This window comes from Selaginella moellendorffii, unplaced genomic scaffold, assembly GCF_000143415.4.
Source record: "Selaginella moellendorffii unplaced genomic scaffold, v1.0 SELMOscaffold_47, whole genome shotgun sequence".
NCBI classification, from domain to species: Eukaryota; Viridiplantae; Streptophyta; class Lycopodiopsida; order Selaginellales; family Selaginellaceae; genus Selaginella; species Selaginella moellendorffii.
Window position 1 is genome coordinate 452,794 of NW_003314308.1, and position 12,392 is coordinate 465,185.

A 12,392-nucleotide genomic window follows, 5' to 3' on the forward strand; every position below is an offset into this window, starting at 1 on the left:
TACAATGTCAAAGGCCATTCTAAAATCCACAAAGCAACAAAGGAGCCTGCCTCCTTTTGCATGGGAGTGATCCAATAGGATTTGAAATGTAATCAGGTGGTCTATGAACTTCTGCGTGGGTGAAAGCTAGCCTGGCCCAATGCACATACATGTGTTGTTTTTACCCACTGCATCAGCCACTTTTCTAGCATCTGTGCACATAGCTTGGAGAAGACATTGCTTATTATGATGCATCTATAGTTGAATAGGTTGTCTTTATTCCCTGTTCATCCACACAATTGTCCATGTTGTTAGGAAGCTAGTGTTGGCTATGTTGTTAAAGATTCCTATGAGGATGGGGGTGAAGAAATTTTCATCTGTAACCAACAATATCTCTCCAGTGAGCCATTGTGCATCTGGGGCTTGGCATTTTGGCAATTTGCAAATGGCATTGGCAATGTCTTTTATAGAGAAGGTGGTTGTCCTCAAGAGAATACAAAAAGAAAAGCTTTGAACTAGCGTTTACTTCCACAATTCAAGGTCTTTGACCAAGGAATCGATGCCGGATCGAGAAGATCCTCCTTCTTCCATCCCCTGTCTAGCGAGTTCTCCAAGATCGCTGGCTTTCTTTCCAAGCTCATCCCGCCTTTTAAACATGAGCTCCTGGATTGCAGCCTCCAAATCGGCCTTGCTCACAACGTCAGTAATGGCGTTACCCAATCTTACCGAAATCCCCCACTCCTCGTCCAAGATCTTCCTCGTCAAGCACTGATCGGCCATTCGCGGCATCGACATCACAGGAACGCCAACGGTGACGCTCTCCAAGATCGAATTCCATCCGCAATGCGTCAAGAAACCGCCCACCGCACGGTGCCCGAGGACCGCAACCTGGGGTGCCCAGTCGGTTAGCAGCCCGCGGTATACCGTGCCACCATTAACGTGCTCTAAGGCACCACCGGACTTGAGCGCGTACCGCGCGGTAGCGCCGAATTCCTTCGGCACTAGCTCGAGCTGCTGCGGGCGTACCACCAATAGAAAAGCGATGTTCTTCGTGGATTCCAAAGCCAGGGCTATCTGCTCGAATTGGGCTGCCGGGACCGGAGCAATAGTTCCAAACGCAATGTATAGAACCGATCGAGACTCCTGTTTGTCCAGCCATGGAATTACCTGGTTTGGATCGTCTGGATCGCTCCCAGTGGAGATGTTTAGATGGAGAGGACCCACTGGAACGATGTTGATTCCACATAGCTCAAGAGCTCTCACCGCATTGCCTTCCAGGGTGTGGGAGGAGTTTGCCAGTACGCGATCAGCTTGGGAGCTATACCCCACAGCTTCCACAAAGGTCTTGCCAACAATGTCGGCGCTGAATTTTGGATCTGTGGCATGGTGTAGCGTCATGTAGTCCAAGACCTTGAGGTCCGCAAGCCCTGGAATCTTCACCACGGTTTCGAGATCTAGCAGTCCAAGTTTTCTAAGATCACCATTCCTGGAAGAAAGCGTTTGGAAATCACGTACCTTTGATCGCATTCTCGGAGATAAGCCTTGGTAAGTTACTATACACAGCAAGCTCGGTCATGGTGGACGTCCAAAACGCGACCCACGGCACGCCCAAGTCCCGGGCAACGTCTCCGCCCCAACCCACGAGAACGTCGCTTATGACGCACGTCACTCTGCGGTGCCGCCAGCGCGCCGCCACGGCACCGCCCAGCGCCTTAAACTTTAGGAAGAACTCGAGGAAGAGCTTCACGTTCCTCTCGGCCGGACGCTCCAGCGGCAAATCCTCGTAGCGCACAAACTCCAAACCTTTCTCTGGCTGCGATGGTGGCGCCCCTCCAGAGGGTGGCGACTTGTTTTGCGGGAGCTGGAGGATCGTGACGGCGATCCGGCCGCCAGTGAGAGAGTGGAGATGGCGACTGAGATGGAGGAGAGGGATCTCATGGCCCTTGAGGAAGAATGGCACTGCGAGAATGTGTATGTGATCCAAGTGCTCTTCCTCCATGGCTCCGAGCTTCCAATTAAGACTTGAAAAGTTCTTTTTATCTTCTACCAGCTCACTTTAAAAGTGCTCTGTGTCCCTCGTTGCTCGCTCCCTGACAATGCTCTCACATACGTGGTTTGTTTTTTTTTCCTTTACTGTTGCTTTTTTTTTTCGCTCTTGATTCTCTTTTGTCACACTCTATCATTTATTAAAATAGACAGATAGTTAGTGTCAATCAATCAGATATGAAAAGATTTTGCTATGTTTATAGTATAACATTAAGTTTTGGAGGGTTGGTTTTTTAGGTAGAGTTATTAGGATGTATGACATGGATCCAAGTGGAGTGTGGATGCATTGAGCAAGCTCGTCCACTGCTCCACACTGGGCTCCATCGGCATGGAATTCACGAGCGCCTCGGCATCGCGCAGATGCCCACACCGCCCTAGCAGATCCACCACGCAGCCGTAGTGCTCCGGGATTGGATCCACGCCGTGATCGCCTTGCATCGACGCAAAGATCTCCATGGCCCTCCTCGCCAGTCCGCCATGGCTGCACGAGAACAAGAGGCTGACGAAGGTCACTGCGTCTTGCTCGATCCCTTCCAGCCCCATATCGCGATGCAGGCAAAGAGCTCTCTGGATCTCGCCACACTCTGCGTATGCCGCGATCATGCTGCTCCAAGCTACCGGGTTTCGCCGATCGAGCGAGCGGTCGAAGGCTGTTCTCGCGGATTTCGCAGCGCCACACTTGGCGTAGAGATTGATCGCGAGGGTGTCCACTCTCGCCGATAAGATCCCGCTCTCGAGGAACCACGAATGCACAGCACCTCCCCGGTGTGGGCACTTCATCTCTCGGCAAGCGGTCAGCGCAACCGCGAAGGCCATCTCGTCGGGAACGGTGCCGTCGTGGAGCATCGCGTGGAAGAAGTGGAGAGCCAGGCGTGGATCGCCGCTAGAATTGGCCGCGGTCATCATCGCCACCCACGGCCACACGGATCGCTCTTCCAATCGCTGGAAGAGATCTCTTGCGCGGTCCAGGCCGCGGCCGAGCTTCGTGTGGAAGCTCATGAGCGCGGTGGTGACGACGGGCACGAGCTCTAGTCCGGCCTCTCGGATGTGTCCCTGGATTCGATCGAAGTGTTCTTGGATCGATGATCTTCCATCCTCGATGCGATTGAGCTCCTTCTCACAGGCCGCGATCAGTGAGAGGAAGGAGACGTGATTGGGCCGGATGCCCTCGAGGAGCATTCTTCGGTAGATCACGCACGATTCGGCCATGGTTTCTTGCGAGCTGATCATCGCTGACCACGTCACGACGCTTGATTCTTCCTCCACCTTGGCTTGATCGTCGAGCAAGTCGCTCGCGAGATGGAGCAGCCCACAGGCAGCGTACATCCCCGCTAGCGCATTGCCCACTGCCACATCGCTAGAGATTCGCGAGGGCGAGGCGAGGATCCGTGCGTGAATCGATCGCCCCTGGACGATGTTTTGGGTCGCTGCGCAAGCGCCCAGGATCGCCACGAAGGTGATCTCGTCGCCCTTGACGCCCTCGAGATCCATTCGGCGGTGGAGTTCCAACGCTTCCTCGGATTCGCCCCAGCCCAGGCAAGCAGAGATCATTGTGTTCCAAGAGACCAGATTCTTTGCCGGCATGCTCGTGGAGAAGAAGGACCGCGCGTCCTCCACGCCGGTCTTGCCGTAGAGATTGAGCAGCGCGTTGAGAAGCGCGTCGTGGATCTCTACACCGCTGCCCAGGATTCGCGAGTGGATTGATCGCGCTGCTTCCACATCATCGCCCAGGCGCGCGAGAGATTGGACGAGGGTAACGAATGTGACGCTGCTGGGCTTGATCCCCTGGTGTTCCATCTTCCGGAAGAGTTCCAACACAACCTTAAAATCCCCATTCCGGGCATTTGCCGCGAGGATGATGTTCCAAGACACCACGTCTCTCACAGGCATCGCCTCAAGAACACAGACCGATTCCTCGACAAGATCACATTTGGTGTACATTGTAAGGATAGAATTCGCGACGAAGGTGTCGGCATCCAGCCCGATTCGCGAGGAATCGTTGTGGACGAGTTTGCCCACTGTGCTGTTCTTTAGCGCCGAACACGCGCCCAGGACATTGATCACGGTCGTTTCGTTTGGGCGGGCATCCATTCGCCGGTAGAGCTCCAAAATCTCTTCGTGCAGATCCCTCTCCGCGTAGGCGATCATCATCGCGTTCCAGCACGACACGGATTTGGGAGCGATTCGATCGAAGGCGTCCCTGGCAGCGGCAAGATCGCCACACATGCTATAGGATTTGATGAATCCGGGCTCCGATCCATAGCCCATGCCGGTGAGCTGCGCGTGGATAGATCGGCACACGGGCAGCGCGCTCGGATCCGAGCAGGCGCTCAGGATCGTGAGGTAGGTCACTCGATCGGGCCTGACGCCCTCGAGCTGCATGGATTGGAAGAGGTGGAACGCGCGGGAATAATGCCCCTTGCGGGCATTTGCTGCGATCAGGAGAGTCCACGACACCGCATTCTTGTGGGCGAGCATTTGGCCAAACACAGTGGTGGCATCGTCCAGGCTGCCGCATCGGCAGTAAGCCTCGATGAGGAGATTGCTGATAAACAGGTGGGAGCGGTGATCTCTGGCAATGGTGGCGTGGATCTTCTTGCAGAGCGGGAGGGATTGGGTAGCGGCACAGTCGCGGATGATCGAGGCCAACAAACGTTCTTGTTCTTCGTCGGGATCATTGTTGGGATCTTTGTCTTGGGTCTTGGTCTGGTCGAAGAGGTGTGTTGCGAGATTATCAAGGCGATCGATCTCCGCGGCTGAGCTGGGCACGAATCTCTGGCAGCATTTCCTTGTGCCGTGGATCATAAGAACATTCTAGTTCGATGGAGTGAGATGCGTGAGCCAATCAATCAAGAATTCCTAAGACTCTTTTTGTTGGTACTCAGACTCTCCTCAATCACAGGCACAAGATGGTAACCATGGTGGCGAGCGTTAGCAACAAGAACGCCGCGTAAACCATCCGGATGAGGTGGGAGGGTACTACCACTACACCAGCTGCGCTTCACCATGGAAAAACCTTCATTACACGAGGCAGTGACAAAAATTTCTCTAACTTATGCTGTAAACTAAGTCGTCACAAAACTTTTGGTCTTATGAGCTCGATGCTTTCAAAGACAAGTTATATTTGCTGTGTTGAATCAACATTATTAAACTTGTTGCCACAGGCCGTTGGCCCATCCATTATTCTGGTCGATGAACTCAGCTTTGCTTCTGGCAAGTTCTGGAAGCCTGAACATAACCAACATCAAGGTGGTGTGCTTGAAGAGCATGAAGAGCAACTTGACGTCTTTCTTTCCGCAGGGTCAGCTGATCTCATTCGGGTGGCAAGTACCAGAAATTTGAGGCAGAAAACTTGTCAAAAAACAGATAATTGCTGCGGGTGAATTCTCGGACTCTAGCCAAATACGTCTATGTGTACAACCAAAGCTGTAGCAGAAATTGAGATAAGAACTTCGTCAAATCTTGCACACAATTTTGGAGGTCTTCATGGTTGAACCTTATTCGCAGGAATGTCGACTTTTGCATGAAGGCCTTTCCTCTTTTCCATCCAAAGCATCACTGCTGTGAAACTGAGGTTCTCTCCCTCTCTAGGCTGATCGTGAGCCTGGAGCAGCAAAGATACGCACAGCTGAGCTTTCATAACTTTCCAGTCCCCATCACCAATGCATCCGCATTGCCTAACCAATGCGGTATTCACCTTATATCCATTTTCATAGTGGATCAAACTAAATTGTCCCAGTTCAACTGTTAGCTTTTCTCTCAGCTTCTTAACATCGTCACTGCTCGGTTCGAACATGCTCTTATGGTACAGCCTAATGAGGATAAGAAGATTACGAAGATCTCGTACAATCTGATAGTTGCCATCTACTTCCTCAACGGATGCAAAAGCCATGCCACATAGAGCCATATCGAAAGCTCCTCCACTATAATGATTTACATTGTATCCGATCTTCGTCTGAAACTCGTTGAGTTGCAGTGCAGCATCCATAGTTTCAATACATATGGCACACTGCTTTCTACTATTTAATGCTGCTTCAGCTTCTATAATGGTCCTTGTAACCTTGTGTACGTCTGGTGCAGAAAGCTGAACAGCAACATAAGCTAGACTTGGTGCTATTTTGTCTGACCACGTATCCTTGACCCTTTTGGACCAGTTGTCCTGTATCCTACCCATGATCAGCTTGAATGAGACCGCAAAGCATACGAGGCAAGCACGAGTTGTAGCACGCGCCAGTCCAAAGAATATCACATAGCACATCAACTCATAGCCTTCCAGAATTCTTAGCCAGTATTGGACCAAGTGTTCGTGGTTATGCACATCCTCCAAGGGCGTTCCTTCCATTAGAACGTGAAAGAACTGTAGCAAGTCATGGAACCACTCCCACTGGAAAATCTTTCTTGCCATTGTTTTCATGTCATCTTTATTGGTGACAAGCTCGACTGCGATGTCTATACGAGCAAGGAACCCTGGAGAGCACTGCATACTAAGATACAGCAATATGATAATGGAGCACACTAGAGTCTCCGGTCCAGCTGGATGATTGATTAGAAGATTGATGATCGTATAGTACGCTATAAATATCAGCAAACCCGTACCTTCTACCCAGAGAAAAGTATACTGACTATCGAAGTGTTTCATGTGCTGGAAAACCCCAAGAGCCTGACTCTGTAAGCTGCTTCCGAATAACATCTTGTCGACCACCTGGAACATATGTTCAGCTTGTTCATGGTCTGCTCGCTGTGGTTTTTCCTTGTTTCTCCATATCCTGAACACTTCATTGCTCCTAGCTATACTTACAAATATTGCAGATGGTAGAAGGATCCATAAGTCAAGTAAGAGATGACATCGAGGCAGCCACATGTACATGAGGTACTCCCAAAACCGAGAACGGAGACGTAGCATTTGTGACTTGGTTTCGTTCTTGCATCCACAAAAACGGATTGTAAGAGCCGCTAAGTAGCTGAGTAGGACAAGCTGTTGTCGGCTCTGTTCGCGTTTGAGACCACTTAAGGCAAGGAGCCCTGCTGCCTCAGTCAAACCCGTAGCAGTGAGGAGGTATCTCCTTGCAAAATTTTGAACAAGTAGACCGGGACCTAAAGAGAAGACTCCCAACTGCAGATTGAAGTACCTTGCTAGCATTGTGCATATCAATGTCGTGCATCCCGCGACTATAAACTTATCCCCAAAACTCCCACTGAAACTCTGTTGTATGTTGAAGAAGATGAAAGATATGTCATAGACTTTATCTCCCAGGATGATCAATCCAATGATAAGTAGCAGCACGACCACTGAGAAAATGCAGCCTAAGAGCTTAGCCAACCAATGCATTTTGCGTAAAGCTAGATCCAGTAAGCACTGAGATGCTTTATTTCGTTAAAGTGGAACTTTTCATTATCCCACTTATGGTGTGTGGCCACATGCCATTTTTATAACAACAATAAAAAATTGAAATTTTAGCTTTATAATTTATAAATTAAAAACTTTTCATATGATTTTGTGTTATAATATTGTGAAATATAAAAAATAAATTAAAAAACTGATAGAAATATTAATAAATATTAATTAAGTACTAGGAAATGGCATGTGGACACATGCTAATTAATGTCCCACTTTACTAAATAAGTTCCACTTTAACGAATGGGATGGAAATTATGAAAAATGCAGGGTTAGACCTCAATTCATCCTCATTGTGAAGAGCCAAATTGCCAAATTTGAGGAGGGAGTGAGTGGACAGATACAGGAGAGGCTACAATCGTTCTGCTGGAGAAAGCCAAATCGCCCCCTCTCCATCATACGATATGATACAATTACCATCCACTATATAGTATACAATTTTAATTGTATCTCCAGCACGATCTCGTCCTTAGCCATTTTTGCACGGCATCTGGAATAGAGGTCAACCTCTCCAAAACGAAGCTTAAGGTATTTGGACACTGCCTGTTTACCCTTGGACGCTTACAAATACCTGGGCTTAGAATTAACCCCTGGAAAGCGAGTTGCAGACCACATCAAAGCAACTCGCAGGGCATACCATTCTTTTCAATCCGATTGACAAATAACCAATGGAGTGTGAAGAGGTATTTCTTCCTCACAAAAGTATAGCACAACACTAGTGACACATCTCCGGGCATGAATGAGTGGGATCGAGTAAGAGTTGACCAGTTTATTCGGACTAAATTGCAGTCTGACGACGTCTCCTACCCCATCATCCTGCTTGAGTCTGGATTATAGCCATGGAAGTGCGTCATTGTATACATAAAAAAGGAAACGCCACCTCTCTAAAAAACACTCCATGCCGGCTATAGACGATTCTATCAGCTTAATGTATGAACGATTGGTGGCTGGACGTAAAAAAACTGGACATGGCACAAGCACTCCAAAAATGGCTTCAAGACAAGACAGTTAGAGCAGTGAAATATGAGATTTATCATTGACTGTGATGATCTTCTAGGGAGAGATCCATTTATGGAGTACCACCATGCTCCGCAATCTTAAAACATACCGGTCCATAATGTGATTTCAACCACCGCGATGCAGACGGCATATGGTCGAGCCGGAGAGCTGCCGAGATGGGATGCCCGAGCGAAATCTAGTTTCGTGGAGCTCCACGGTGACAGCCTATGAATCAAGCTTTGCGGTGGAGGCGGCCAAGCAGATCTTCGATGAGATGCCGCAGCACAGTCTCGAGAGCTCCAACGCACTGCTCGATGCGTACGCAGGAGTGCTCGAGATTCTTTGTGGGACTGCATCCTCTCGTGGACGTCCATCCTCTTGCTCACGCTCATGCAAAGCGACAACTTTTATCTATCACACTTTAAAATCTTTCAGACGCATGCCAAATCGTGTGGATGATCGTGGCGCTCGCTTGCACTGGGAGCTTCGATCGAGCCCTGGCTACGTTTGACGCTATCAGGATGGAGATTCTCCCAGACGAGGCTTGCTTCATTGCGTTTACAGCCATGCAGGAAAGATGGAAGCTGGCCGAGCTTTCTTTCGATCAATGCGGCAAGACTTTGGTGTGACCAAGATCACCAAGCAGCAGTACAGTTGCATGCTGGATCTCCTGGGACGATCTGGAACCCTGAGCTACGCCGAAGATCTCATTGCCATTTGATCCCCACATTGGAAGAACTGCCGCCAAGCGAGATTTGTAGTGTTCATAATTTGTTACTGACTTAACATCTCTCGGTTTGCAATGCAGGGAGTGCTGAAAGACGGTAGTGAAGTTGCCGTTAAGCAGCTGGACTTGCATTCCAAACAGGGACAGCGAGAGTTTGTCAACGAGCTGTCTATTATAACGAGCATTCAGCACAAGAACCTTGCAAAACTTCGAGGTTATTGCCTTGACCGAGACGATCGAATCCTAGTGTATGAATTTCTAGAGAACAAGAGCCTTGATCAGCTATTATTTGGTAAGAACTAGGCTACTTCCTTATTGGTTAGTCTCTCAATTTTGTGATTGTAGAATCGGCTACTGGAATATTTTTGGACTGGCCAACACGCTTTCAAATCGTCCTTGGTGTTGCGAATGGCCTTGCTTATCTTCACGAAGGATCCCAAAAGCAGATCATCCACCGCGACATAAAAGCAAGCAATATCCTTCTCGACCATAAACTACATCCAAAAATCTCGGACTTCGAAATCTCCAAACTCTTCAACCAAGAGAAAGGATTTACGAGCACCGTGATCGCCGGAACAATGTAAGGCCAGTTTCTTCCCATTTCTCCTCCTTATATTTCGATCTTTTTTCAGGGGCTATCTCGCTCCAGAGTATGTGCTTGGTGGATTGCTGACTGTCAAAGCCGATGTGTATAACTTTGGAGTCCTGACGCTGGAGATTGTCAGCGGACAAAGATGCAACGACCGAAAAGATGGCCGCCTGCTAGTTCACTCGGTAAGTTAAGAGATTTATCAAAGTTTCTAAGATCTATTAATGTTTTCTTATGCATGGATACTTCACGAAAACAGCAGCGAACTCGAGATTGCTGACCAGAGACTAGACTTGGAACACAACTCCGAAGAAATCTTGCGAGTTATCCAAGTCGCTCTCGCTTGCACTCACGAGAACTCGGCCTCTCGTCCATCGATGGGGGACGCTGTTGCCATGCTCTCCGGCTACAAGCAAGTCATAATCGCTCCCAGATCTCATGACAATTTGGAGGTAAGTCGAGAGTGGCAAAGTTGTGGAGCTGCCGGCACTGAAGAAGCTCTATCGAGTGGTAATGGAGCTCGGGAGTGGAGGGCAAGGCACGGTCCACCTGGTCATGGGGAGCAAGCTCTTAGCTGCAAAGTCACTACCAGAGGCGGCGCCGGGTCATACTCAAGCTAGCCGGTTGCCAAGGGACAATACAGCTCTATGACGTGGTGCTGGAGGAGGATCGCAAGTTCAAAGGTGGACGATGGTGGGGAACCCTAATTTTGGAGCTAGGCTCATTTGGACCAATCTTTAGGGTTTAAAGGATTAGGGTTAGCTCATTCGCGCGCCATCGCTGCGCTCTCGGCTATCCGCAAAGATGAGGATCATGATCAAAGGTGGAGTGTGGAAGAACACGGAGGATGAGATCCTCAAGGTCGCGGTGATGAAATATGCCAAGAATCAGTGGCCTAGAATCTCGTCCCTGCTCGCCAGGAAGTCGGCCAAGCAGTGCAAGGCGCGATGGTACGAGTGGCTGGATCCATCTATCAAGAAGGTGAATCGACTTCCTCTTCCTTGCTTCTTTTCTCACGGATTTGCATTTGTCTGCTAGACGGAATGGACCCGCGAGGAAGACGAGAAGCTCCTTCACCTCGCCAAGCTCATGCCGACGCAATGGAGGACGATCGCTCCCATCGTTGGGAGAACTCCTGCTCAGTGTCTCCAAAGGTATGAGAAGCTGCTGGATGCGGCGTGCTACAAGGACGAGAGCTACGAGCCGGCTGATGATCCTCGCAAGCTCCGGCCCGGTGAGATCGATCCCAATCCGGAGTCCAAGCCAGCTAGGCCCGATCCAGTCGACATGGATGAGGACGAAAAGGAGATGCTTTCCGAGGCAAGGGCGAGGCTGGCAAACACCCGGGGTAAGAAGGCGAAGAGGAAGGCCAGGGAGAAGCAGCTGGAGGAGGCAAGGAGGCTGGCGGCGCTACAAAAGAGAAGAGAGCTCAAAGCAGCCTGCATCGGGTCTCGTCTCCGCAAGAGAAAGTTCAAAGGTATCGACTACAATGAGGAGATTCCTTTCGAGAAGAGACCACCTCCGGGCTTTTATGACGTCGCCAACGAAGAGAGGTCTGTAGCGCAGCCGCGTTTCCCGACCAACGTTGAAGAGCTGGAAGGGAGGAGGCGGTCGGACATCGAGGCGGAGCTTCGCAAGCAGGACACTGCTCGGAACAAGATCGCTCAGAGGCAAGACGCTCCATCGGCGATCATGCAAATCAGCAAGCTCAACGATCCGGAGGCTGTGAGGAAGAGGACCAAGTTGATGCTACCGGCGCCGCAGATTTCTGACAGGGAGCTCGAGGAGATTGTCAAGATGAGCTCCTCGGCGGACAATCTACCTGGAGAGGACGAAGGGAGCAGCGCTACTCGAGCACTTGTCGCCAACTATAATCAGACTCCTCGAGCAGGGATGACTCCGGCGAGGACTCCAGGTGGAAAAGGCGACGCCATTATGATGGAGGCGGAGAATCTTCTCAGGCTGAGGGAGACGCAAACTCCTCTCTTTGGTGGTGAGAACCCGGAGCTTCATCCGTCCGACTTTTCGGGGGTGACGCCGAAGAAACGGGAGGTCCAGACTCCAAATGTGATTGCTACACCTCTCACGACGCCGGGAGGAGTAGGATCGACTCCTCGAATCGGAAGTACTCCCAGGGAGACGTCTTTTGCAATGACACCCAAGGGAACGCCGATACGGGACGAGTTCCACATCAACGAGGGACTGGAACTCGCAGCTGACAATCCCAAGGCCGAGAAGTTGAGGCAGGCAGAAGCGAGAAGGAACCTGCAGGCGTCGCTCAAGGGATTGCCTAACGCGAAGAACTTGTACCAGATTACGGTTCTCGGCGTTCCTACGGCGCAAGAAGAAGCCGAGGAGGAGATGGAGGCTGACATGGCTGACGTGATTGCAAATGCTCAAGCTGAAGAGGACGCTCGAGAAGCTGCTGCTCTCCGCAAGAGGAGTAAAGTCTTGCAGCAAGGATTGCCAAGGCCACCGCCAGCAACGGTGGAGCTGATAAGGAACACTATCCCTCGACACGCGGAAGCGGATGATCCAAAGGCGCTTATCCAGAAGGAGCTAGTCGCCTTATTGGAGCACGACAACGCGAAATACCCCATGACGGACAAGTCTGGCAAGTCTCCGCCTGTGATACCCGAGCTGGAGGACTTGGACGA

General features: G+C 50.4%; 3 protein-coding genes across 3 annotated transcripts; 1 reads left to right on the top strand and 2 right to left on the bottom strand.

Annotated features, from left to right (window-relative positions):
• Window positions 1-470: 470 nt before the first annotated feature.
• LOC9658350 (UDP-glycosyltransferase 76E2) lies at window positions 471-1,986 on the bottom strand. Its single transcript, XM_002981109.2, has 2 exons — window positions 1,495-1,986; window positions 471-1,433 (listed from the first exon to the last, which is right to left on the bottom strand). Exons 1-2 carry the CDS (start codon window positions 1,976-1,978, stop codon window positions 502-504), a joined length of 1,416 nt encoding a protein of 471 aa, XP_002981155.2. The 5' UTR covers window positions 1,979-1,986; the 3' UTR covers window positions 471-501.
• Window positions 1,987-2,222: 236 nt separating this feature from the next.
• On the bottom strand, window positions 2,223-5,409 carry LOC9658351 (pentatricopeptide repeat-containing protein At3g09040, mitochondrial). Its single transcript, XM_024686098.1, has one exon. It carries the CDS (start codon window positions 4,828-4,830, stop codon window positions 2,272-2,274), a length of 2,559 nt encoding a protein of 852 aa, XP_024541866.1. The 5' UTR covers window positions 4,831-5,409; the 3' UTR covers window positions 2,223-2,271.
• Window positions 5,410-10,510: 5,101 nt separating this feature from the next.
• On the top strand, window positions 10,511-12,390 carry LOC9657933 (cell division cycle 5-like protein; the record flags this gene model as incomplete). Its single annotated transcript, XM_024686040.1, has 2 exons — window positions 10,511-10,716; window positions 10,774-12,390. Coding segments are annotated over exons 1-2 (1,794 nt in total), but the record flags the coding sequence as incomplete, so codon positions are not given.
• Window positions 12,391-12,392: the final 2 nt, after the last annotated feature.